Source organism: Mesocricetus auratus, unplaced genomic scaffold (genome assembly GCF_017639785.1).
Source record: "Mesocricetus auratus isolate SY011 unplaced genomic scaffold, BCM_Maur_2.0 Super-Scaffold_100004, whole genome shotgun sequence".
In the NCBI taxonomy this organism is placed as follows: domain Eukaryota; kingdom Metazoa; phylum Chordata; class Mammalia; order Rodentia; family Cricetidae; genus Mesocricetus; species Mesocricetus auratus.
In genome coordinates this window covers 71840377-71867686 of record NW_024429189.1, presented here as the reverse complement: position 1 = coordinate 71867686, position 27310 = coordinate 71840377, and the positions used below count along the sequence as shown (strand labels likewise).

At 43.7% G+C, this 27310-nt stretch overlaps 1 protein-coding gene and 1 non-coding gene across 4 annotated transcripts in view; one reads left to right on the top strand and one right to left on the bottom strand.

Moving 5' to 3' along the window:
- Positions 1-27310, top strand: part of Tcp11l1 (t-complex 11 like 1) — a 36747-nt gene that overhangs the window by 4504 nt on the left and 4933 nt on the right. For all 3 annotated transcript variants that reach the window (XM_005064832.4, XM_013121958.3, XM_021231358.2), the window contains 7 exons: positions 6479-6611; positions 7816-7936; positions 8733-8953; positions 13007-13143; positions 15865-16061; positions 19373-19554; positions 22085-22257. In XM_005064832.4, coding sequence (XP_005064889.1) covers positions 6479-6611; positions 7816-7936; positions 8733-8953; positions 13007-13143; positions 15865-16061; positions 19373-19554; positions 22085-22257 — 1164 coding nt within the window. The remainder of the gene's footprint in view (positions 1-6478; positions 6612-7815; positions 7937-8732; positions 8954-13006; positions 13144-15864; positions 16062-19372; positions 19555-22084; positions 22258-27310) is intronic.
- LOC121140638 lies at positions 5451-5556 on the bottom strand. The gene has a single exon (XR_005877556.1). It is a non-coding gene; the product is annotated as a U6 spliceosomal RNA (small nuclear RNA).

Below are 27310 nucleotides of genomic sequence, written 5' to 3'. Positions count from 1 at the left end.
CTAATGGCGGGACTCGGTGCTGTAATGTGTGCTATAATTTGATCTGAAATGTCCTCCATAGGCCCATGTTAAATGCCTGGATCCAGCTGTGGCATATGAGGAGTTATCACAGCCCTGATAATCACTAATCTGCTTTCTGTATAGTCTTGCTGTTTGTGAAACTTTACATAAAACTAGTTTAGGGCAGATGCGGTGGCTCAGGGGGTAAAGGAACTCCCTCCTGAGCCTCATTACTTAAGTTCAATCTTTGGGACTCACACCGTGGCAAGAGATAACCCTCCCATAACTTTTCTTCCAGACATGTCTGGTGGCATGCACATGTACACACACAATGCACATGTATTAATTTTACCATATTTTGAAAAATGGAATTCTAGTAAATATGGTTGTTTATATCTGACATTGTCAACAGAGAGTTCTTGTGAAATTTGTGGTTTTGTATTTGACAGTAGTTCCTTTTTATTGCCAAGTAACCTTCCATTTGTGGTGATATACAACTTCTCTATCTTTCAGTAATTGGATTTGTAAGGTTTTATTAATAAGATTGTTACTATATGAGTACAAGTCTTTTCATGACCTTATTTTCTATTTTCTTGGGTAATGGATTAAGAGTGGGGTTTCTGGGACATGTGGTAGGTGTGTGTTTTGCTTTATAAGAAAGTACCAGGAGGCCTGAGGAGATAGATCCATTGGTAAAGTGTTTGTCCAAGCTTGAGAACCTGAACTTGAATCCTGTAAGCCACATAAAACAGCTAGGTGTGGTGGCACATGTCTGTAATTCCAGACCAGAGGAGGCAGAGACAACCAGGTCTGTAGAGCATGCTGGCCACCTAGCATACTTGATAAATTCTGAGTTCCAGAACCTGGCTAAAAAAACAAGATGGATGGCTACTGGGAATGAATCCAGGATTGACCTCTGGCCCTAATGTGCACACAGACCATAGACAGACAGACAGACAGACAGATACACACACACACACACACACACACACACACACACACACACACACACACACACACACACACACACACACACGGGCTGGGGACAGGGATGGAGAGAGAAAGAGAAACTGCACTCCATATATAGGTCCAGACACTCTGTCTTTGTGCCAGGGTTCAGCACATTTGGCATGTTCAGTCTTTCTGCTTCTGGCCAGAGCTAGTAGATGTCTAGTTAAGTTAACAGCTCACACCGGGTTTCATTTGTATTTCCCTAATGACAATGAGCATCTTTCCATGTTCTTTCTAGGCATTTGTGTTTTTTTTTTTTTTTTTTTGGTTTTTCGAGACAGGGTTTCTCTGTGGCTTTGGAAGCTGTCCTGGAACTCGCTTGGTAGTCCAGGCTGGTCTTGAACTCACAGAGATCCGCCTGCCTCTGCCTCCCGAGTGCTGGGATTAAAGGCGTGCGCCACCAACGCCCGGCTTGTGTATCTTCTTTGAAGAAGTGTGTGTTTGGCTCTTGCCCACTTCTTATATTTGTTTATTGTCTATTCCTGAGTTGTAGGATTTTATAGAATGGCTGTGTGCTCTGTCAAGTGCTTTACTTGGGTTTTCTTTTGTGACATACCTTCCATATTCTTTTTGCTGTTGTTTGTTTTTTCCTAGACAGGGTTTCTTTATGTAATAGTCCTGACTCTCCTGAGTAGGCAGAGTTTTTTTGTCAGGACCGGGGGCCAGCTTCCAAATATCCACACAGAGACTCAATATTAATTATGAATGCTTGGCTGATAGCTTAGGCTTGTTACTAACTAGCTCTTATAGCTTAAATTAACCCATATTTGTACCTATCTTCTACCACATGGTTCAGTACCTTGTCTCGGTGTGGCATGTTTATCTCCTCCATTGTGTCTTGCTCGGGACCCTCAGAATCCCCCCCCCCTTCTTCTTCCCAGCATCCTCCTAGTCTGGCTCTCCTACCCAATTTCTTCCTGTCCAGCTACAGGCCAGCTAGCTCTTTTTAATGTTCTCATTATTGGTTAATCCAATAAGAATAATACATATTTACAGCGTGCAAAGTTTGTTCCACTGCATTTTCCCCTTTTTGTCTATTTAAAAGTGAAACCCTTAATTTTAACATAGTAAAATTATATATAACAAAACAGTTATCAAGTAAGAATTACAGCTATAATATTCAGTTCATTTGTATTTGGCAAATTAGAGAAAATACTCTATTATTTATCTTTGTGAGTCGAAAGTTTTATACTTAATTTACCTTCTAGCATAACTAAGGAAAACTTTTAAATTTAATTATTTAGTTTTTAACTCTATCAAAGACCCTAGAAGGGTATAATGTTACCTAACAACAGGGACATCTGGCTTCCTGGAGAGTCACCCAAGGTTCTTCTGCAACATTAGGGCATCCATCTTTGGCCTATAGGCTTAGTTTATCTGACAGACATTTCTGAGAAGCAGGAAATTTTGAAGGACTGTCCTACCTGTCTTGGCAAAGTTTTGCAGTCACTTTTTTTTACATCCTAGTGGTCCAGTTTGGCCAGCATACTGCCAGCAATTGAAGCAAGGGCAGTTGAAACAAGCTCTATATGGAGTTTCTTCCATGCCCATCGTCTTCTCTGAAGTAGATTGGTGTTGCAGGGAGCAGACATGCCTCACTGTTGTGAATAGCTTTAGGCTACTAAACATATTAAATGTTATATTCTATAGGTCTTTGAAGTGTTTGAAGACCATCTATTTAAATTTATGTTTAACCTTGAAAACCTACCTAATATGGCTAAGTGTGATTATTATAGATTAACTATTAACCTGTATTTATTTTATTTTATTTTATTTTATTTATTATGTATACAATCTTCTGCATGCCAGCAGAGGGCACCAGACCTCATTCAAGGTGATCGTGAGCTACCATGTGGTTGCCGGGAATTGAACTCAGGACTTCTGGAAGAACAGTGCTCTTAACCTCTGAGCCATCTCTCCAGCCCAACCTGTATTTCTTAATTATACATTACATTTTAAAATGAGCTGCATAAGCACAATACCCCAGAGTAGAAACATACATATAGTATAGCAAAAATAACTTTAAATTTGTATCAATAAACCCAAATCCATTTTGAAATTAATTGTTGCTTTTTGTATTAAAATAGATTCAACAATCTACCCTATTATCACATCATTACCAACCCCCCCAATAAATGATTACATCTTCTCAGGAGCTGCTGTCTAGTCCCCCTTCCCAGGGGGATCCATGTATGTCTCTCTTAGGGTTCTCCTTGTTACTTAGCTCTCTGGGGCAGTGGACCATAGGCTGCTTATCCTTTGCTTTACATCTAATATCTACTTATGAATGAGTACATACCATGTTTTTCTTTCTGGGTCTGGGTTACCTCACTCAGGATTATTTTTTCTAGTTCCATCCATTTGCCTGCAAATTTCAAGATGCCCATATCAACCTGATAAGTCAGAGGCAAGCAGATCATTGAGTCCTTGACAAACCTGGTCTACACAGCAAGTTACAGAACTGCTGTGGAACAATCTTTGTATGCTGTAAATATGTATTACTCTTATTGATTAATAAAGAGCTGACTGCCTATAGCTGGATGGGTAGAGGTCAGGTAGGACTTACAGACAAAAAGAGAGTGCGGAGAAGAAGGGAGGTGTCTCAGGGGGCACAAGCTGGCAAATCAATGTAGATTCAGAGCTAGCCTGGTTTATACAATGAGTTCCAGGACAGCTAGCTTTGAACCTACACTGAATTGCCACCTTGTGCCTCCTGAGTCCTGGATTAAAGATGTATACCACAACACCTGGCAGAATGTTAGTGGCTTTTTATTTTTGTTTTTGTTTTTTCGAGACAGGGTTTCTCTGTATTGCTTTGGAGGTTCTGGAACTCTCTGTGTAGATCCAGGCTGGCCTTGAACTCACAGAGATCTGCCTGCCTCTGACTCCTGAGTGCTGGGATTAAAAGCGTGCACCACTAATGCCCGGCTGCTTTTTGTTTTTCAAGACAGGGTCTCTCTGTATAGCCCTGGCTGTCCTGAAACTTACTCTGTAGATCAGGTTGGCCTCGAACTCAGAGTTCTGCCTGCCTTTGCCTTTTGAGTTCTGTGTTTAAAGGCATGTGCCACCACTGCCAGGATGTTGTTCTTTTGTATACAAAGATTTAATTGTTTTAGAATTTTTTTATTAGGAATACCATGCTTGCCCTCTGACTGCACATATATATTTATATACACACATTTGAGTGTGTCAGTATGTTTCTCACTATATCTCTTGCATATTTGAGTCTATTTCTGTATTTCCTGTCAATTCCCTGTCTGTATGCAAAATCCTGCACTATAGTCTTGATGATTATAGTTTGACAGAAAGTCTTGAAATCAGCATAAATCTTCCAGACTTCTTTCCAGAATAGTTTTGGATCTCTGTGTGTTTTGCATTTCCATATAAATTTTAGAATCAATTGGGAAATTACAAAAAGGCCTGTTGGGATCTTGGTTAGAATATGTTTAGTCAATAGATTTACTTAGAGAAAATTGACATCTCTATAATCTCAAGAATTGAAAAACTTTATCTAGGCTTTATTTGGGACATTTTTATATTTTACTAATATGCAGGACATTAATTTTGCTTTTATTTTGTATTTTTATTAATGTTTTCTAGAAATACTGTCACTTTTGTGAGGAAGAATTCTCAGTAGTTCCACAACTTCCCTATATGCAGTTTAATAAAGTTGGTTTTTTTTTTTTTTTAACCAAATAGGATATGGCCAGCTCTTAGATTTGGTTCCTTTTTCAGGGAGCAAAAGGAAAGAATGAAGTTAGAAGGAAACTTATTTTTGTCTAACTAAGAACTTTTCATCTGTTAAACCCTGGGCAAACCAGTGATATTGCTTATCATTATCATACCACAATCCCAGGAGACTAACGAGGTCTCTAGCTTAGGACTCTCTGTCAGCATCAACTTGAGGCTCTGTGCAAGTAAAATTCTTCTGCCCTGCCCGACACTAAAGCCAAACCCGTGAAGGGTCCTGCAGCCTCCTCCCTCTCATTCCCTGTATGTAAAGCTGGAGAAGTACGGTTCAGAGCACTAGGAGAGAACTTTGGGTGTGGAAGATAAATCCCAGACTGTATTGAGAGAGATGAAAGCATGGAGAAGTTAGCACAAGAGTAAAAGCTACAGGACTTGGCATGAAATCATGATGAGGGAGGGGGAAATCCTGGTGACTTCTTCAGTTTTTGATTTAGCAGGTCTGGATACTATAGAATTCTAGTACCCCCTACCTTCTGCTCTCTTCATTGGCAAGCTACAGAGATCATCTAGTGTGTCTTTCTATCCTGTACTAGGTTTTGATATGGAGGTATTATATGTAACCCAGGCTGGCCTTGAACCTTGTTATATAGCTGAGACTGGCCTTGAACTCCTGATCCTCCTGCCTCTACTTCCCAAGTTCTGGCATTTTAGGACATGCACTACCATGCCCTGCTTAATGAAACTTTTTCTCTAATATTCAACGTTTCATGAATTTGCATGTCATCCTTGTTCAGGGACCATGCTAATCTTCTCTGTATCATTCTAATTTAGTATATATGTTGCTGAAGGGAGCACTCTTTAAAATTGTTAACATTTTGTGTGTGCGTGTGTTAGAAGACTAGTTGTGGATTTGGTTCTCTCATCGTGTGGGTCCCAGGGATTGAACTCAGGTTGTTAGGCTTGGCAGCAAGCCCCTTTACTTGATGAGCCATCTCATGAATTCCAGGGTAATGGTTTTAAGCTTGTTTAAGACTTAATGCTACTTTAATTTTGAGAAATATCAGTGTCAATACAAAAGTAAGTTGTTTATGGAAGCAAAACATGTCGTTTTAAAATATATTTGTGTTTGCATGTGTGTGTTTATGGACTCACACATGCCACAGTACACACGTGGGGTCAGAGGACAACGTGCAGGAGTCAGTTCTGTCTGTGTACCATGTGGGTTCCAGGGATTGAACCCAAATCAACAACCTTGGCAGCAGGCCCCTTTACCCATTGAGTTATCTCACTGACACCCAGATTATTGTAAATCTGTGTTTTTCTTTTTGGAAGGACTGGGGTTAGAAGAGGCAGAACATAAACCTTCAGCTTACTGGACAATGAAAACCTGTAATTTAAGTTTTCAATCTCAATATATACTGTACTACTTTTCATTGAGTGGTTTTAATGGGAGCCATATGTTTTATGTATTATATTAATGCTTGTTACTCTTAGGGTTCTAGGTAAAAAAAAAAAAGCTAAACCTATTGTTTGAAATGTTGGGGTATAGGTATCCCTGCAGCTGCCATTGCAGGCCTTAGCTTAATAGACTTTTTTTTTTCTCGAGACAGGGCTTCTCTGTATTGCTTTGGAGGCTGTCCTGGAACTCGCTCTGTAGACCAGGCTGGCCTCGAACTCACAGAGATCCGCCTGCCTCTGCTTCCCGAGTGCTGGGATTAAAGGCGTGCCCACCAACACCCGGCCTTAATAGACTTCTTACACTGGGTTTCTGTTACAGCTAGTCCTGCTCGGCTTGTCACTGTAGAGGAACTTCTAGAAACAGCGAAAGGAGTCACCAACATGGCTCTAGCACACGAAATTGTAGTAAACGGAGACTTCCGGATTAAAGCCGTTGAATTAGCAGAAGGCAGGTGCGTGTGTGTGAACTTGTTTACTAGAGCATGTCCAGTTCTGGTAATGGCTTTTCCTCGATGCCTTTGTACATCAGTGCTAAAGATGTTCCTAGGTGTGGCGTGACTGTTGTGAACATGGGCTGAAAGCCATGATGCTTCAGGGTACAAGTCTGTGGATGTCTTCATGCCTTCTTTTCCCTATTAGAATTTAGCTATTTCATTTTTGCCCAGTGCATTGTTTCATTCATTTCCTTGTAACTATGTCATTGTACTGTAGCTGTTATTAACTTGCATCTTTTGCCAGATTTTAAACTATGTGAAGACAAGGAAGCCAGGTGAGGTGGCACATGCCTGTAATCCCAAGGCTTGGGAAGTGGAGGCAGGAGGATGAGTTCAAGGTCATCCTCAGCTATGTAGCAAGTTAGAAGCCATCCAGGGCTATATGAGTCCCTCTCTCAAAAGACAAAAACAAAGCAAGATAGTAATAGTAAAAGATGAAGGCTGGAGAGATGGCTCAGTAATTAAGAGTACTTACTGCTCTCGAAAGAAGACTTGAGTTCAGTTCCACACACCCATGCTGGCCAGTGTACAATCACCTGTAACTCCATTCCAGGGGGATCTATTACCTCTGGCCTCTGTGGGCACCTGTATTCACATATATGCATCATAGGAACTTGCTGAGGTCAGAGAAAATAAAATTAGCAACTCTGAACTTTCCAGTCTTTAAGAAATTAAAATTTTTATGTACATGAGTGCTTTTTTCTGCATTTATGTATGCACACCACATGCATGCCTGACTCCCACAGAGGTCAGAAGAGGGTACTAGATCCTGGAACTGGAATTGTGGATGGATGGTTTTGAACCACCACGTGGGTGCTGAGAAGTAAATCCACCACCTTCTTTGCAAGAGCGACAAATACTCTCAGCTGCCAAGCCATCTCTCCCGCCTCTAGTCTTCTCTGCTTATGGCATTGTTATATGCTAGTCACTGGATTCATGTTGTCTACTAAGTGATGTGAAATCCATTCTTAAAGGGCAAAGTAGGTACAGTGTGTTGTCAGATTATGTCTGGGACATCTTTCCTTGGTTCCCATGGTTTTGAAGATTTGTTACCCTATAGCCAGAGAATTTATGACTTTGAAAGTGATTTAAACTCATATATATACATATATATCTTATATCATATATATTTATTTGTCTTTTTATTTTTTCTTGTCTTCAGCTTGGAGAAGAGAGTAAAGGAGATTGTACATAAAGCATTCTGGGATTGCTTGAGTGTTCAGCTAAGTGAAGACCCCCCAACATATGACCATGCCATCAAACTTGTAGGAGAGATCAAAGAGGTGAGACAGAGAATGAATTGTGCCTAGGGAGTGTTCATCCAGCCTGTGATACTATGCCAGAAGACTCTAAAGAGATTGAGGGCCACAGAGTTAAGTTATTTGAAGGAATTTGGATTGAGTACTTTTGACTTAGTACCACTTTTTCAACCAAACCATGATAACTTGAGGGTACTACTTTTATACAACAAAGAAAACATTCATATTACTTAGAGACAACAGAACTTATATTATTGAAATATAGAGTATTTATGAATTTTTAATAGATGTGGACACATTCAATTTAATGTTGGGCAAAAAGTGATTGTACCTTGGGATAGAGAAGGCTGTAGGTGGAGGGACTTTTTCTGAAGTAGCTTTACCATTCATACTGAAGAATTGTCATGGGAATCAGTGGTTGGCTCACAGGCTTCCACAGCAACTTTCCTTTCTTTTGCTTATCATTAATCATTTTTAGCCACACAAGATATTGCATACCCATGTTTCTAGAACTTGGCATGCTGAGGCAGAAGGGTCTCTAGCTTATAGCCAGATTGGACAGCATAGCAAGACCCCACCTCAAAAAACAAACACAAACAAACCAACAAAATCCCAGATTTTTCTTGCACCCAGACAATTGCTAGAATGTGAACAAGGCTTAGATAACTATTCTAAATGCTTCATGTGTACATTTGTCTGTAGATCTGTTATGTGCAGTCACAATCGCAGTTGGGAATCCTTTACTTTTGAATAGTTATAAGCTCTTTTATGCACAGTAAGGCTGATGCCTGACTAAGAAACTTACTGTGCTCTCTTGTAGACTCTGCTGTCTTTCTTGCTGCCTGGTCACACCAGACTAAGAAACCAGATAACTGAGGTCTTGGATCTGGAGCTGATAAAACAGGAAGCAGAGAATGGGGCTCTAGACATTTCCAAGTTGGCAGAATTCATTATTGGCATGATGGGGACATTGTGTGCACCTGCTCGAGATGAGGAAGTTAAAAAACTAAAGGACATTAAGGAAATAGTGCCTCTTTTCAGGTATGGAATGTGTCTCTCACAGTACCTCTAATTGAAAACCTATTTGCAGATTTATATTTCAAGTCTAGGGACTCAGTCATTTCAAAAACGTTTCTAAAAAAACATCTAAAACACAGAAATGTTCTGCCACTTGTAGTCCAGCACTAAGGGTCTAAGGTAGGATCTTGAGTTCAAATACAGTTTGGGGCATATAGTGATATGCTGTCTTAGAATGAATGAATGGATTAGTAAAATAAACACAGCAGATAGCAGAGAGAGAGAGAGAGAGAGAGAGAGAGAGAGAGAGAGAGATCAGGAAATCTGGTTTTTGAAAGCACTGTAGGAGCATGTTTAGGGTTACTGTAAGTCAGCTGCTGCCCACGGGCAGTTTCTGATGCCCTTTGCTTCCCTGTGGGTGGCCTTAGAGAGCTGATGGGGGATATTTCCCGTAGCGACAGCATGCCTCTCAGGACAAGTGGGCTGCTGTGAATTAGTGAGTTGAACAGAGGAGGGGAGGGGTGCCTCCAAATGCATCCTTTCCTGTCCACGAGCCTTCAGTGAAAGGCTGTGCTTCTGGAGGGCCATGGGCCTGGGAACACATCTGATCCAATCCCTGCTTTTGTGCAGGGCCACATCTAAACATGAGCCTTGGGTTCTTCAGGACAGGATTTCTCTGTGTAGCCCTGGCTACCCTGAAACTCACCTTGTAGACCAGGCTGGCCTCAAATTTACAAAGACCCTTCTCTTCTGCCTCTGCCTTCAGAGCACTGGGATTAAAGGAGTATGCTACCTTGCCTGGCTAATTTTCATTCTTTGCTTAGAAATTGGACTAACCTATGTAAGCATGAAGGCCTAGGAGCTTCAGCTCTGGTCAAGAGCCTTGCCCTTCCTCAGGCTGCCAGATGGCCTGACCCAGAACCAAAGAATACACTCAGGGCTGGAAAGGCAGTGTCAAATGTGAGGAGCAGAGCATGAGGAAAGGGGGCTTAAAGCACCTTAAAATATTGCAGTTTTTTTTAAGACAGAGTGTCTCTGTGTAACCATGCTGGCTTTCCTAGAGCTATCTCTGTAGACCAGACTGGCCTTGAACTCACAGAGATCTGTTTGCCTCTGCCTCCGGAGTGCTGGGATTAAAGCGTGTTCACCACCACTGCTTGCCAAATTTTGCGGTCTTTCAAGCCATTAGTTAAGTGTTGGTTTTCCAATTTGTTTTACTTTTGAAAAAGATTGTTATCTTCTGTTTAACTATATTTCTGCCTGCCTGCTTGTCTGTCTGTGGGTATGTGCATGTGAGTGCAAATGCCTGTGGAGGCCAGAGAGCTACCCGCATAGGTGGGGACTGAACTAATGTCCCTCCTCTCTCATGATTCTAGCTTGTGTCAAGTTGACATAAAACTAGCCAGCACAACCGACCCTTGTCAGTTTGACACACAAACATCATTTTTCTATCAGAACCTTTTCTTCCTCATTTATCCTCAAGACAGCACAATAATGTTAATATTATAAAATAAAACATAAATAACTCTAAAAGTCCCACAGTTTTTACAAATTCAAACACCTTGAAAGTTCAGGTTCATCGTCTGGGCAGTGGTGGTGTATTCCTGTGATCCCAGCACTTGGGAGGCAGGGGCAGGTGGATCTCCGTGAGTTTGAGGCCAGCCTGATCTATACAGCTAGTTCCAGAACAGCCAGAACTGTTTCACAGAGAAACCCTGTCTTGAAAAATAAAAACAAAAAACCCTCAAAATCTGTCAACTGTGGGTTCTTACAGAAATCAAAATTAAGTTAGATAATGTCTTAACTTCAAGAGGGAAGAACCAGGCCACAGTCACAACCAGATCAAAGCAAAACCAAATTCCCACTGTGTAATTCATTCAGTGTCCTCATTCGTGATATTTTGGGCTCCTCCAAAGAGCCTGGGCCATTTCTCAGGCTCTGTCCTCTGCCTCTAGACTCAGGCTGGCTCCACTCCATCATGGCTGCTGCCGTTCTTGGCGGTTGGCCTATGGTATTGACATTTCCAAAATGCTGGGTTCTTGGGCTGCAACTGGGCTGCACTTTCACCAATAGACTCTCCTGAGTTCTCTTCATGGTGCAAAACCTCAACTTCTCTGCATGACCAGTTCAATTCAGTGCCTTTAACTGCTGGAGGCTGCACCTTCACCAGTGGCCTCTCCTGGCTTCTCACAGTGCCAAGCCTCAGCTGCTCTCCATGACCCTTTCATGCCTTCAAAACCAGTACCGCCTGGGGGACTCTCACACATTACCAAGTTCAGCTCCCAGGAAAGGGACAACCTTGGCCGCCTCTGGAACACAGCTTTTGTGTACTGATTAAGGGAATACTTCCCAGCAGATTTCACCTCAGTGATGCTGGTCTCTTCTTAATCACCACTAATTTCTTAGCTCCAGCTGACCAGCATCAATTGCCCCAGTAAAGCAAAGGTTTTACTTCAGTAATTCTGGTCTCTTGTTAGTCACAGCTGTTTCTTCTGCCCTAGGTAACCAGAGTTGCAGAGTTGCAGATTGTCAACTCAAAATAGCAAACAGCCTTGATAGAGTCTAAGTGACTCTCAAATTCCCTCTGGAACTTCACAAGACAGGCTTCCATTGTCTTCACTCTTCTTAACATTCTTATCTCCCCAAGCTCCCATAGAAAAGGCCACTAAGCTTTGAACACTCAATGGCTTTTCTAGCCCAAAATTCCAAAGTCCTTCCACAATCCTCCCCAAACAACATGGTCAGGTCTGTCATAGAAATCCCCCGTGATCCTGGTAACAATTTATCTTAGGGTTACTATTGCTTTGATGAAACACCTTGACCAAAGGCAACTTGGGGAGGAAAAGGTTTATTTCACTCACAGTTCCATATAGCAGTTAGTTCATCATCAAAAGCAGTGAGGATAGGAGCTCAAGCAGGGCAGGAACCTGGGGGCAGGAGCTCACGCAGAGGCCATGGACGAGTGCTGCTCACTGCTTATTTGCTTCCCATGGCTTGTTTAGCCTGTTTTCTTGTAGACCCCAGACCTTCACCCCAGGGGTGGCTCTACCCACAATGGACTGAGAGCCCTCCCTCATCAATCACTAAGTGCCCTACAGGCTTGACTACAGCCCATATTTGTTGTGGAATATTCCTTTACACCATATGAAGATGTACCATAATAAAAAGCCAATAGCTAGGCAGGAGGAATAGCAGGGACTTCTGGACAAAGAGAGCTCTAGGGAGATGAAAGGTGGAGTGACCAGCCAATGCCAGTCAGATGTAAAGAAACAGGACGGGCAAAATGGGGAGGAGGTAACAAGCTCGTGGGAAGAACATAGATTAAAAAGTATGGGGGTTAGCCTGGCGGTGGTTGTGCACACCTTTAATCCCAGAACTCAGGAGGCAGAGACAGGTGGAAGGTGGATCTCTGTGAGTTTGAGGCCAGCCTGGTCTACAGATCGAGTTCCAAGACAGCTTCCAAAGCTACAGAGAAACCCTGTCTCAAAAAAAAAAAAAAAAAAAAAAGTGGGGTTGTGGTAAATTAAGTTATAAGAGCTAGTTGGAAGCAAGCATAAACTGGCTGGGTAGTGGTGGTGTATGCCTTTAATCCCAACACTCAAAAGGCAGAGGCAGGTGAACTTATGTGAGTTCAAAACCAGCCTGGTTTATAGGACAAATTCCAGGACAGGCTCCAAAAGCTACAGAGAAACCCTGTCTTGAAAAACAAAACAACAAACAGCTAAGGCTGAACTTTCAAATTAATAAATCTCCATGTCATTTTGTGTGTGTGTGAAAGGGCAGCCCAAAGAAATATCTGTCTATACATCTTAATGAAGGCATTTTCTCAGCTGAGGCTCCCACTTCTCTGATGACTCTTGTGTCCAGGTGACCCAAAATCAGCCAGTACAGGTCCTCTGAAAGAGCAGGAAGTACTTACTCTCAACCACTGAGCCATCTCCCAGTCCCCCAAATTCATTTTCTCATGATTTTCCAGATTTCTTTTGCTGCCCTTTCTAAGATGAAACACATCTCTTTTCCTTTAAACTATGCTTATGTCACTGCTGCCTGCTTCTGAATCTTTTCTCTTTTTTTCAGGGCAATATTTTCTGTGTTGGACCTAATGAAAGTAGACATGGCCAACTTTGCCATCACCAGCATCAGGCCCCACCTCATGCAGCAGTCAGTCGAATACGAGAGAAAGAAGTTTCAAGAGGTGTTGGAGAAGCATCCAAGTAAGTTTAATGCTCATTGGTGCTGTTTGTGTTGCATTTTAGCTGCTGTAGCCTGTCATTACATAAAAACTAACAACTGAGCCAGATGGTAGCTCACGCCCTTAATCTCAATGCTTGGGAGGCAGAGGCAGGTGGATCTCTGAGTTCGAGGCCAGGGTGGTCTACAGAGTGAATTAGGATAACCAGAGCTGCACAGAGAAAACAAGCAAGCAAACAAACAAAAAAACCCAAAAGCCAACCACTGTTTCTAATTCAAGACTAGAATATATGAGGGTGAGTCCTGTAACTTGAAGAAGGAAAAGCATGGGACGCTGCTAAGTATCAGAAAATAATAATAATAATAATAAACTCAGCTATGAACAAGAACTGTGTGGGTAGCACATGAAAATAAAAATGAAAAGAATGAAGATTACTAGATTAAATATCCCACCTCCCAAATACCAGTTTCAGTTAAATTATATTTTGGGTCTTAATCTTAAAATCACGACAAATCTCTTTTAATTAACTTTTCTCGTGCTTATGGAAGCAACAAGGAACTTCTTTCTCTGTATAAATCTTTTTTCACAACCAGGAAATGTCATTTTTACTCCTTCTTGTTGTTTGTTTGTTGTTTGTTTTGAGTCAGGGTCTGAAAATACATGCAGCCCTGGCCAGCCGGCAGCACTGCCTTACTAGGGCCGGGGTTCACAGCGGCGCCACCACACTGGCTTCGTTTTTGGTTTTGAGACCAGGTCTTGTCCTGCAGCCCAGCCTGTCTTCCTGCCTTTGCTGGGAAGAAAATGGCATTTTTAAAAGACTGCAGGGAGACAGCTGACTGTGTTTGCAGTGTGTGATGCATTTCGTGTAGCACGGCTTTGCCGAGGAGGAGGTGAAAATGGCTGACCCTGAATAGCTCTTGTTGCCTGACCAGGCTGTTTAATTCAGTGTCCCCAAAGTTAATTCCTGCAGCCTCAGGTGTGTGCTTGGGGCCAGGAGAAAGAGGAGAGTAGAAGTGGTGGGAGATTGGTTGACACCGTTCAGTCTATCAGGCGCCATACCCACCAGGAGGCACCTGGAGAAACGGTCTCGTAGGCTAACAAGTTGTAGAGTCCTGCACCAGAAGCTCAGGGGCAGTGAAAGACCCATTCTGAATAGGAAGATGCCTACTTGGTCAGGACCAAATGGAGAGCTCTGTAGGGGTGCGCCGGGCACCTGGGAAGAGCCGACAGCAACTGTAACCCTATAGGCAGCTAGCTGCCTGTGTGGTTTGAAAGAGGCCTCTACCAGGGCTATTACTCAGAATGTGGAGGACCTGCTGTGTTACTCAGCTTAGGAAAACAGTAGGAGCATAATGGGCACTGACTGCCACCAAGGGCCCCACTGACAGTGCTCCCCATGCAATGAGTTACACGCCAGACACAAGACTGAGTGTGTGTGTATGTGTGTGAGTGTGTGTGTGTACTATGTGTATGTGTGTGTATGTGTGTGTGGTGTGTATGAAGTGTGTGTGAGAGTGTGTATGTGTGTGTGAGGTGTGTGAGTATACAGTGTGTGTATGTGTGTGTGTATGTGTGTGAGTGTGTGTGTGTACTATGTGTGTATGTGTATGTGTGTGAGTGTGTGTGAGTGTGTGTGTGTGTGTGGTGTGTGTGAGTATGTGTGTGTGTGGTGTGTGTGAGGTGTGTGTGAGAGTATGTATGTGTGTGTGTGTGTGAGATCCTGACTGGTATGTGGGTGAGTGTGTGTGTACTGTGTGTGTATGTGTGTGTGTGTGTGAGGTGTGTGAGTATACTGTGTGTGTGTGTGTGTGATCCTGACTGGTATGTACTATGTGTGTGGTGTGTGTATGTGAGTGTGTGAGTGTGTATGTGAGTGTGTGTGTGTGTGTGTGTGTGTGTGTGTGTGATCCTGACTGGTATGTAAACCCCCAGTGTATGTTTCGATATACAGGGGACTCCAGCTTCTAGAGAGGTGAATAAGAAGGAAGGGGCAAGACCTAGCTAGTGAGCTCTGACAGCCTGTGAAGCTTTTTTGTTGTTGTTGTTTTTTTTAAGATTTACTTATTGCTGGGCGTTGGTGGTGCACACCTTTAATCCCAGCACTCAGGAGGCAGAGGCAGGTGGATCTCTGTGAGTTCGAGGCCAGCCTGGTCTACAGAGTGAGTTCCAGGACAGCCTCTAAAACAATATAGAGAAACCCTGTCTCGAAAAACAAAAAACAAAACAACATCAAAAAGATTTACTTATTATGTATACAGTGTTCTGTGTGCATTTACTCCTGCAGGTCAGAAGAGGGCACCAGATCTTATTATAGATGGTTGTGAGCCACCATGTGGTTCCTGGGAATTGAACTCAGGTCCTCTGGAAGAACAGTCAGTGCTCTTATCCACTGAGCCATCTTTCCAGCCTTTGTCTTTGTTTGTCAAGACAAGGTTTTTCTGTGTAACAGCCATGGCTGTCCTAGAACTTGCTTTGTAGTAGACCAGGTTGGCCTCAAACCCACAGGGATCCACCTGCCTCTGCCTCCCAAGTGCTAGGATTAAAGGCGTGTGCCACCACCTTCTGTTCAGATAGACATGTCTGAGGTCACGAAGCTAGCAATACTGTGATCTGGATTGAGTGCTGTGGATTCCAAAGTTCAATCTCTATCCTGAGTTTCACTGTAGGAACGATCTTCCTTAAGGTAATTCCAAGAAGTGTCCCTGTAAGTGTCGGGTGATGACTGTAGCCCTGTTTTCCACAGACTCCCTGGACTTTGTCACCCAGTGGCTGGAGGAGGCCTCCAATGACCTTTTAACTCAGAAGTACAAACATGCCCTGCCGGCTGGGGGAGGGGCTGCTGGCTCTGGGGATGCTCCAGTGCTGACCCCGGTCTCTATACAGAATTATGCCTACCTGAAGCTTCTCAAGTGGGACCACTTCCAGAGACCCTTCCCTGAGGTAGGTGCTGCTGGCATTTAACCATTCGGACTTTGTGTTTTCTCAAAGAATTGTAGTATTCTGCCACAAACCAGACCAAAAACACCTTCTTTTCGTTTAAAAGTGTAATTACTTCTTTATGAATGTTTCAGTGTACAAAATAATGGGTTTCACTGTGAAATTTTCATGTATGTTACTGTACTTTGCTCACATTCACCCCATCCCTTCTCTCTCTCTTCTGCTTGTCCCCTGTCTCCAAGTAATCCCCGTCTGTGTGTCTATACATTCTACATATGGAGAACATGCAGGACTGTCTTCTTTCCCCTCCCTCCATTATTCTCTCTTGTTCCCCTTTCCATCCCGCCCCTCTCTCTCTGAGGCAGGTTCTCTATGTACCTGTAGCTGTCCTGGAGCTAACTGTGTAAACCAGCCTGGCCTGGAACTCAGAGATCCGCCTGTCTCTGCCTCCTAGTGCTGAGATCAAAGATGTGAATACCATGCCCAGCGATTTCTTTCCTTTTAAGCCCCTCCCTCCCTCAACAGTCTCCCTTTGGCTTTTATGTCATTCACACACACACACACCACACACACACCTCTCAATGTAGATTGTTCCTCTCTCTCACTGTGTAGTGCTGTAGTGCTGGGTGACCTGGACCACATAGTCCAGGCTGGCTTTGGACTCACAAAGATCTACTTGATGATGCTTCCTGAATGCTGGGATTACAGGTTTGAGCTACATGCCAGGCTAATTTTATTCTTTATGGATGAATGAAATGTCCCTGTGTATGTGGAACACATTTTCTTTATCCCCTCCTCTGTTGTTAGTCATCTAGATTGGTTCTATATTTTGGTTATGGACATAATTCCTCCGTAGCTTCCACCATGTTACTGCAAGTCTATGTATTTGATCACCATGAGACTTTACTTCTTATTTCTTTGTTTTGACTTTTTCTGACAGGGTCTCATGTAGCCCAGATTGGCCTTGAACTCCCAGTCTCAGCCTACCAAGTGCTATGATAACAGGCCCAGCCTGTGCAGTTGCTTAGCATGGAATCTTTGTGCTGGCTTGCTTTCGTGTTGTCTTCAGGCGCAGGTACGCGGCTGTGTCAGTACCCAGCTGTGTGTGCACACTGCATTTCCTTTCCTTCTCAGCTAGCGCTGTGACTGTCTCCACTTTGGCCATTGCACATTCTGCTTTCCTGAATATCTGTGCTGTCCTGTGCGAGTGTATGGCTTCAGCCCTCTAGCTGTGTGCAGGGTTGCAATTACTGGGTATCCCCCAGGCATACCACTTTGAAAAACTGCTCAGCTGCCCTCCCGGCCACACCAGCTGTGTGCGGTGCTGCCTGGTTGTGTTGCTGGACTTTCTATACTGTTTTTATTCGTCTTGATAAAACAAAACAAATGAAAACGACAAAACTGGTATTGCTTCACAGCTCGACCTACAAAACTTCTGCCCCATCCACAATGAGCAGTGTTTTGGTTTTCCTGTGTTTTTTGTAAGCTCTTCTAGTTGCTATAGTCATTCAAGGGGATAACTAGTGAGGGATTCCCCATTTTCTGGCAGTAACTAATCTGGTATGTGGTTTCCTCAGTCTCCTTTGAGGGTGCTTGTTCCTATTTCCAGCCTTAGCTTCTGCAGCTTCTGTAAATCTCTCTCATGTTCCTTATTTTTCCTTTCAAAACCTGTAAGCTTCTCTTCTTGCCGATGAGTGCCCTGCAGGTACATAGGGGACATAAGGGTGGTGCTGACTTGTTGGGAGCAGCGTGAAAGTTTCGGTTGGTTTTCACTGGGACAGCACATCTGTTCTTGGCATTCAGCCTTGGAGATCTTTCCCATCCTGAAGTCAGGTCCTGCCAAAGTCAAGTGACATCACGGTCACATTAACAGTGAGATGGAAAGGGACCACTGGAAAATAGCAGAGCTGTTCATGAATGAGGACTGGTAGTCTTTAGAGAGAGTTTTATCTCATAGAAAGTTTGGGCTTTGACTCCATTTCTTTTGTTTTTGTTTATTAACATTATAGCCTAGGCTAGCCTCAAACTCTTGTTGATCCTCCTGCCTCAGCCTCTCTAGTGCTAGGATTACAAACATAGTCCACCCCATCTGATTTGACCCTAAATTGTCTTGATTAGCTTCTTACAGCAAAGCGGGTTCCTAAAGCTTGTTTGATTAACCTGTAAAAACTCAGATCTGAGCCAGGCATGGATGGTGCACTTTTAATCCCAGAGCTCTGGAGACAGAGGTAGGTGGATCTCTGTGAGTCCAGGGCCAGCCTGGTCTACATTAGCAAGCTCCTGGACAGCTAGAGCTATATGGTCTCCAAATCCCCCAGGCCCCCAAAAGGAAAGAAAACAATCAAAAATCTCTTAACTAAGTCAACATGTACTTAACCATCCTGCTACTCTTCCCTAACCCTCTGCAGTCTCCTGTGGGTGGGACCTGGGTTCTGTAACAGTGGTCTACGCTGGAAGAGTAAGACCTGGGTTCTAAACAGTGGGGTTTCTGGCAGGGAAAGACTGGTTCTTTAACGTGAGAGACAGACAGTCCACCTTCAGGTGGCTTTGTGTGGTCATCAGTTCTGTGCAGGTTGTCATTTTTTATTGTTTTTAATCTCCTTACCTGAGGCTGTTGTTATTGTTTGGTATTCTGAGACAGGGTGTCACTTCGAATCCCAGACTGGGCTGAGACATAGAGCAATTCTCCTGACTCACCCTTCTGAGCGTGTTTGTGGGTGGGTGGAGGGGTGGAGTTTATGGGCTGAGCCACCGTGCCCAGCTTGCCCAGTGCTCGAGTCTTTGTGTTGTGTGAACTAAGATGAATAATTGTAAGCTCTGCTTCAAGGAGCCCCTCCCCTCTATCAGCATGGGTGACTCAGCACGGGTGACTTCCTGGTTTGTGGGGGACAAAGGTGGGGTCACAGGACTTGGATGCTTCCTTTCAAGTCTGGGAACGTCAGTCCTGGATACATGGGAAAGCACTGACCACTCTAGCTCCGTCTTCTTTCCCTTTCCGTCCCATCGCTGTGGCTCTCAGCCACTCCCTCCTGCTCAGCTTCCTTCATCTTTCCAGCAGCTGTACAAAGAGAACCCCTTTTTGCATAGCCTCGGAGAGTAAAGGAGACTTTCCTGAGGTCGCACTGCTGTGAAGGAGTCGAGTCTGGATTTATATCCAGGCCTGCCTCAGCTGATGATGCTTAGTGCTCTGCCAGCTCTGAAAGGAATCCCGGAAATCTGAAAGCGCACCACAGAGCAGGTGGAGGTATGGCGCCACTGCCCTCTGCTGGCCAGCTTGAGTCTCTGCCTGGCAGTGACGTGTGTGTTCATTGCAGACCGTTTTGATGGACCAGTCTCGTTTCCAAGAGCTGCAGCTGCAGCTGGAGCAGCTAGCCATCCTGGGGGCTGTGCTGCTTGTCACACTCAGCAGCGCCACACCTGGAATTTCTGGCCAGGCTGACTTTGCCGAGAAACTCAAGATGACAGTGAAGATTCTGCTAATGGACATGCATCTGCCGTAAGTGTCTGGGCTCTACTGTGGATGGAACTGTAGTGTACCATGGGAGTTTCCAGTGTAGGGCCGTTAGGAGCTTAGAAAAAGACTTTGCGTTTAGTCATGGCTGTCATGTCCAAGTTACAGGGAACTATACACTTAACAAGGCTCTAGGGCTGTGGTTTTAAATGTCTGCGCTCAGGGCCCACGGTGAGCAATTTGGTTTCTACCATGCCTAGTACACTCAAACACACTGGTGGAATTGAAGTAGACTTTCTAGAGCTGGAATTTACCCTATGTTTAACCTCTTTTTCTAGCCTAGTCTTACCAGCTGACAGACAAAACGCCCCACGGTCTTCCACCCACTGAATTGCTTTCTCTACCAACTAGCAGTAAAAACCACAACCTTAAAGAAAGCAGTGTAACCTATGCCTTGGCCCCCAGGATAGCCAGTTTCTCCAGCTGTGGGTCTTGGGAGAGAAAGATCACAGGAGAAATAAACTTTACCCCTCAGGGGCCCACCCATCACCTCTCTGCCCTTTGCATAGACCTGGTAAGATATCCGTGCCTGCTGTGAATGTGTCATTTTATCATGTGTCAAGCCTCACATTGTGAAATGTCTAGAAGGTGCTTCCCCAACACAGCCGGTACATGACTCCCATGAGTCACAGCACATGGGAGAGGAGGTGTTTGAATAGTTCTAGTAAGCCCTGTGTCTGACCAAGCAGAGACTCTCAGAGGGAACCCCAGCCCTGACCTCACCTGCCTAAGTCAGGGTTCAGGGTTCTGTGAAGAGACATGACCATGGCAACTCTTACAAAGGAAAACCTTTAATTGGGACTGGCTTACAGTTCAGAGGTTCAGTTCTTTGTCACAATGTGTGTGGGGGGGTGGTAACCGTGGTAGCATGTAAGCAAACATAGTGCAGGAGAAATAGCCAAGAGTTCTATATCTGGATCCACAGGCAGCAGGAAGAGAGGGAGCCAGTGGACCTGGCTTGTGCATTTGAAACCTCAGAGCCCACCCCTAGGGACAATCCTCCATCAAATCCACACCTACTTCAACAAGACCACATATTCCACTGCTACTCCCTAAGCATTCATATTAAAGTCCATGGAGGCCATACTTTGTTGTTGGTTGGTTAGTTGGTTGTTTTTTTTTTTTTTTTTCTGGGACAGGGTTTCTCTGTGTAACAGCCCAGGTTGTCCTGGAACTTGGTCTTTAGACCAGGCTGGCCTCAAAGTCACAGAGATCTACCTGCCTCTGCCTCCCAAGTGCTGGGATTAAAGGTGTGTGCTACCACTACCTGACAATGGAGGCCATTCTTATTGAGACCACCATATCATCCTTACAAAAGGAAGGATTGTCCTGCTGAGTCTGTACAATGTGTGGCTGTGGTCAATAGGCCTGATGCTAGTGCCCAGGTCCAGCCTTGGACTGTCCCCTCCATTTCCTGCCAGATCAGACGTCCATGGGAGCCCTGGCTACTCTGGCTGTACAGAGCTGCAGCAGTGAGTCTGGGGCCTTGCTCGTTAATTCCCAGAAGCCCTGTAGCACCCTGAGACTGTTGCTTTGCAGTTACACCGTGTGTGAATAGTTACTAACAGCAGCTGTGAGCTGAAAAGAAAAGAAAACATTCTCATGGGCCCTTACCAGCAGGAGTCTGTCTCACAGCTATTCCCAAGGAATCAAGGGTTCTTGTTTTCCCCTGTGGATTGTTTCTTCTAAAAATATCTATTGTAAGCTAGTCATGGTGTGGACACCTGTGATTCCAGCACCTGAAAGGTAAAACAGGAGGACCAGGACTTCATGGCTAGCCTCAGCTACCTGAGATCCTGTTTCAAACAAACAAAACAACAACAACAACAAAAACCAAAACAAAGCAGCTGAGAAGGGCTGGGGATTTACCACAGTTGGCAAAGTGCTTACCAAGAATGAGGTTTGGGGCTTGATCTCCAACATGATAAAAAAAACCCAACAAAACAACTACAGCAAAAACCCAACATGCAAAGAAAGGAATACTCAATGAGAAGGGTTCTATCCCCGTTCTTGTCCCAAATTTCTGGTTTCTGTGTGTTCCTTTGAGGTGTTTGAAGCTAAAAGTCAGTCCCATGCTTACTTTGTCACATAGGCACGAGGGAGACTTTGTGCTCTGAGGCCTAAGGCTATAGCTCTGTTGATGAGTACATGCCTAACATGCATGAGTCTAACATACACGGAGCCCTCATCCCCAGTGCTATAAAACCTGGTGTGGTATCGCACAGCTCTAATCCCTGAACTTGGGAAGTAGAGGCAAGGGCATTACTATATTCAGCTGTATAGTAAGTTCTAGACCAACCTGAGTTACATGAAACCCTGTCAACAAACAAACAGAAAGCCACCTTGGTATGATTAGACAGAGATGCACAGCCTAGGAGGTGAGGGAACAGGGAAGAGAGCCACAAGTCCCCACAAAGTCAGTGCTATCTCTCTTGCCAGGATAGGACAGGGGTTGGGCACTTTGTACTCATGAGGCCTTTGTTCTCCTGGCTGCCCTTTCCCTTCTCTGTTCTAGTTCCTTCAATCTGGAGGATACTCTGACTTCCATTGGGGAGAAAGTGTGCCTGGAGGTGAGCAGCTGCCTCTCCCTGTGTGGATCCCCCCCATTCTCCATCAACAAGGAGACTGCGCTCAAGGGCCAGATCCAGGCCCTGGCCAGTCCTGACGACCCCATTCGCAGGATCGTGGGTACGTTTGGGGGACAGTCTCTCAGAGGGTTTCTTAGTTTCTTTCTGTTGCTGTGATGAAACACCATGACCAAAAACATCTTGGGCAGGACGGGGACGTAGTTCTTCTTAGAACTGTCAGATCACACTCCATCATTGAGGGAAGTCAGGACAGGGAGGGACTTGGAAGGCACTGAAGCAAAAGCCATGGAAGAATGTTGCTTATTGGCCTGTTCTCTGTGCTTACTCATGGAAGAATGTTGCTTATTGGCCAGCTCTCCGTGCTTACTCATGGAAGAATGTTGCTTATTGGCCTGTTCTCTGTGCTTACTCATGGAAGAATGTTGCTTATTGGCCTGTTCTCTGTGCTTACTCATGGAAGAATGTTGCTTATTGGCCTGCTCTCCATGCTTACTCACCCTGCTTTCTTGTGTAGCCCAAGACTACATCTCAGGGTGGCACCACTCACACTTTGCTAGGGTATCCGACATCAATTATTAATCAAGAAAATGACCAGGGGTGGTGGTGCAGCTTTAATCCTAGCACTTAGGAAGCAGAGGCAAGCAATCTCTGAGTTTGAGACTAGAGAGAGAGAAGCAAATGCCGACAGACATGCCTGCAGGCAATCTGATGGAGGCATTTTCTCAATTGATGTTCCTCTTCCAAGAACACCTTGTGTTGCCCCAAAAAACAAAACAGGAGAGGGGGGCTGGAGGACAGGCCTTCAGAAGAAAACTGAAAGGACTAGGCTCCTCCCCACTCAGGAGATAGAGGCAGGGGGCTTTGTGAGTTCCAGGTTAGCCTACTCAACATTGTAGGCAGAGTTTTCCTGTCCCAACCACCTGCTCCCAAATAACTGACTCAGAGACTTAATATAAACTATAAATGCGTGGCCAATAGCTCAGACTTTTTACTAACTAGCTCTTACAACTTAATCCATCTCTATTAATCTATGTGCTGCCCCCAGGCTTGTGACTTTTACTTCTATCCCATTTTGTGTGTCTGACTTGTTCTCCGACTGTCTGGTGAATCCTCTGACTCCACCCTTCTTATCCCATAATTCTCAGCTTGACTTTTCCACCTAACTTTATCCTTTATCCTTCTGGATAGTCAGCTTGCTTATTAAACCAATCACAGCAACATATAGTCAGTCACACAATATATAGAGGGTTATTCCACAGTATTTTCCCCTTTTTGTCTAATTAAAAAGGAAGGTTTTAACTTTAACATAGTAAAAGTATGTACAACAAAAACAGTTATCAAATAAGAATTACAGTTACAATATCCAGTCTATTTGTATTTGGCAAAATTAGAGAAAATATTATCTATTTTATCTTGTTGAGTCTGAAGTTTAATGCCTAATTTGCTTTCTATCATAACTAAGGAAAACTATACATTTAACTGTTTAGTCTTTAACTCTATCAAAGACCCCTTCTGGGTGTAAGCCTACTTAACAATAGGAACATCTGGCTGCCTAGACAGTTACCCAAAGTTCTGTAATGTTGGGGCATCCATCTTTGGCCCACAAGCCTAGTGTATCTGATAGATTCCTGCTTTTCTAAAAAGCAGGAAATTTTAAGGATTGTCCTACCTTGTCTTGGCAAAGTTTGGCAGTCACCTTTTTTTGCATCCTGCTGGCCCATTTTGGACAGTATTACTGTCAGCATTTGAAGCAAGGGCAGTTTCTTTGCCCATATGGCTTGCTTTTGCCATAAAGAAAATAAACTCCATACCGAGTTTCTTCAATGGCCATTATCTTTTCTGAAGTAGATTGGTGTTGCCAGGAGCAGACATGTCTCGCTGTCTTGAAAAGCCTTAGGTTATTAAACATATTAAATGTCATATTCTGTAGGTCTTTGAAGTATTTGAAGACCATCTACCTGTCTACATATATCTGTTTAACCTTGCAAAACTACCTAATAATGACTAAAAGTTTGATTATTATAGATTAACTACTAACCTGTATTTCTTAATTATACATTACATTTTAACATGAGCTGCATAAGTATAATAACCCAAAAAATAGAAACATACACACCGTATAACAAAATTAACTTTAAATTTGTATCAATATATAAAAATCCATACCAATGTAAAATATTTAAGACTAGTAGTTGTTTCTTTGGTTTAAAAGTAGATTCAATAATCTACCTTTTATACTATCATTTCTATATCCCCCTTTTCTTTTCAGAAAGAGATCCTTTAATCTAATCTCTTTTGTCTAGCTTTCCTGACCATTACCAATAACAGCTTGTAACCACCCCCCTTAAATGATAACAAACATCCATAGCCAGTTTTTGGGGAATGTGGGCATAGTTCTTTAGACTACTTCCTATTGTTTGGGAGCATTGACATCTTTTGAGGAATCCTGAGAAAATTTAGGATTATTGTTAGGTCTTGGGTGGAGTATTCTGTGAGACTAGCTTATCTCAGGTAGACGCCTTGAAGCTGTTGTAAATGCTGGCTGACCTGAGTCATCCATTCCCATTGGTGTCTGTCCCTCTGCTCTGAAAAGACTTCAATTTTTAAAGGCAACATATATATCTACATTAATACAAGCATAGACTGTGCATTGTACACAAGTCACTCAAGTATGAGTTTTTGTTATGTGTTTGAGCAGGTAAAATATACATCACGTGTCTTGTAGTTCTTCTAGGCTTATTTCTGTAGTTAGGATATCAGGGGACCTTCCTCAATCAAACCAGATTTTCTTTAACCCAGAATGAAGCCATAGCCTCTCATTTCCTGTGGAAATAAAAACTTAGCTTCTCCCCCAAAATAACGTATCCTTTGACCTAAATTGTTGGTTGAATCTAGCAGCTTTCATAATCCAGTGTCTGTTACAGCCAAAATATTCAAAAACAACACAGTCACATACAGAATCTAGACTGTCTGTGTATTTCCCATCTTTACATGACTTATATTTGTATTACTCTATTTCTTTGTTTAAGGACCTTTTCTGCCCCTTTTTCTTTTCTCTCCCAAGCCTACATATAGTTTAAAACACACTGTACCCCATTTAGAGGTTTTGGGTATTATTTTTTTTTTCTGGCTGAATCTGTCTTTACTGTGTATCTGTAACCTTTTCTGTCTGCATGAGCAAAAACCCTAAACCCGCAATGCATCATGCTGGTGGAGTTGTGAAGCCTGCAGGCAGTGACTAGGAGAAGCCTCTCTGTCCTGCAGCTCATGTGAGAGACTTCGGGATCCACCACACTGCTTAGCTCATGGAATTTGGCAGCTGGCTCCATGTTGCAGGCAGCTGTGGGAGATGGGTCTCTGCATTGCTGCTGGCGTGAGCCTGAGAGAGTAGGAAGCTACGTTTGCCCTGTTTTTGTGTCCTTAGAGCCTTATTTCAGGGCTGGAGAGATGGCTCAATGGTTAGCAGCACTGGCTGTTCTTCCAGAAAACTCATATACAGCTCCCAGCACCAATGTGACAGTTCACAGCTGTCTGTAACTCCAGGGTCTGACACCTCACAGACACACGCTAGGTCGTCTGTGGATCTATGCCACACATTGAATCCCACTATATAGTAAGTTACAGGTCAGCCAGTGCCCCAGAGTGAGACCCTGTCTCAAAACAACAACTATAGCAGCAAAATCTGAGAGGATTTGGTGGACTATGAGTGGCTCTGAGTGCTGCTGAGTTAGGAAAGGGCTGGATTCATCACCAGTGTGATAGGCTGACCAGAAGGACAGACAAGGACCAGAAGCCATCATTATCTCAAAGGTTCTGACTTCAGTGTTGTAAGCTTTCACTGAGATCCTTGTCACTAAGTAATATTTCATACAAAATGTATAATATGAACTTTAAAAAATTAAGACAGTTCTTTTTTTCCATTTTTAATTTTAAATTAGAAACAAGCTTCTTTTACATGTCAATCCAAGTTCCTTCTCCCTCCCCTCCTCCCCTGCCCCTCACCATCCCCCTATTTTATACCCTTTCTGCTCCCCAGGAGGGGTGAGGTCTTCCATGGGAGATCTACAAAGTCTGTCATATCATTTGGAGCAGTGCCTAGACCCTCCCCCGTGTGTTCAGGCTGAGAGAGCGTCCCTCTATGTGAAGTGGGCTCCCAAAGTCCATTCGTGTACTAGGGATAAATACTGATCCACTATCAGAGGCCCCATAGATTAATGAGACCTCCAAACTGACATCCATGTTCAGGGTGTCTGGAACAGTCCTATGCTGGTTTCCCAGCTATCAGTCTGGGGTTCATGAGCAACCCCTTGTTCAGGTCAGCTGTTTTCTGTGGGTTTCTCCAACCTGGTCTTGACCCCTTTGTTCATCATTCCTCCCTCTCTACAACTGGATTCCAGGAGTTCTGCTCAGTGTTTAGCTGTGGGTGTCTGCTTCTGCTTCCATCAACTACTAGATAAAGGCTCTAGGATGGCATATAAGGTAGTCATCAATCTCATTATTGGAGAAGGGCATTTAAGGTAGCCTCCCGACTATTGCTTAGATTATTAGTTGGGGTCATCCTTGTAGATCTCTGGACATTTCTCCAGTGCCAGATTTCTCTTTAAGCCTATAATGGCTCCCTCTATTATGATATTCTTTCCTTGCTCTCCTCTAATCTTCCCCTGACTCGATCTTCCTGCTCCTACCTGTCCTCCTCTCCCCTCCTCTTCTCCCCTTCTCTTTCTTCTAACTCCCTCTCCCTTCCCCCAACTCTCCCAGTTAGCTCAGGAGATCTTGTTCTTTTCCCTTTCTCCAGGGGACCATATATGTCTGTCTCTCTTAGGGTCCTTGTTTCCTAGCTTCTCTGGCGATGTGGACTGTAGGCTGGTACTCCTTTGCTCAATGTCTAAAATCCATATATGAGTGAGTACATACCATGTTTGTCTTTTTGTGACTGAGTTGCCTCGCTCAGGATGGTTTCTTCTAATTCCATCCATTTGCCTGCAAATTTCAAGATTCCATTGTTTTTTTTCTGCTAAGTAGTACCACATTTTCTCCATCCATTCTTCAGTTGAGGGGCATCTAGGTTGCTTCCAGGTTCTGGCAATTGAAAATAATGCTGCTATGAACATGGTTGAACAGATGTCCTTGTTTATGAATGTGCATCTTTTGGG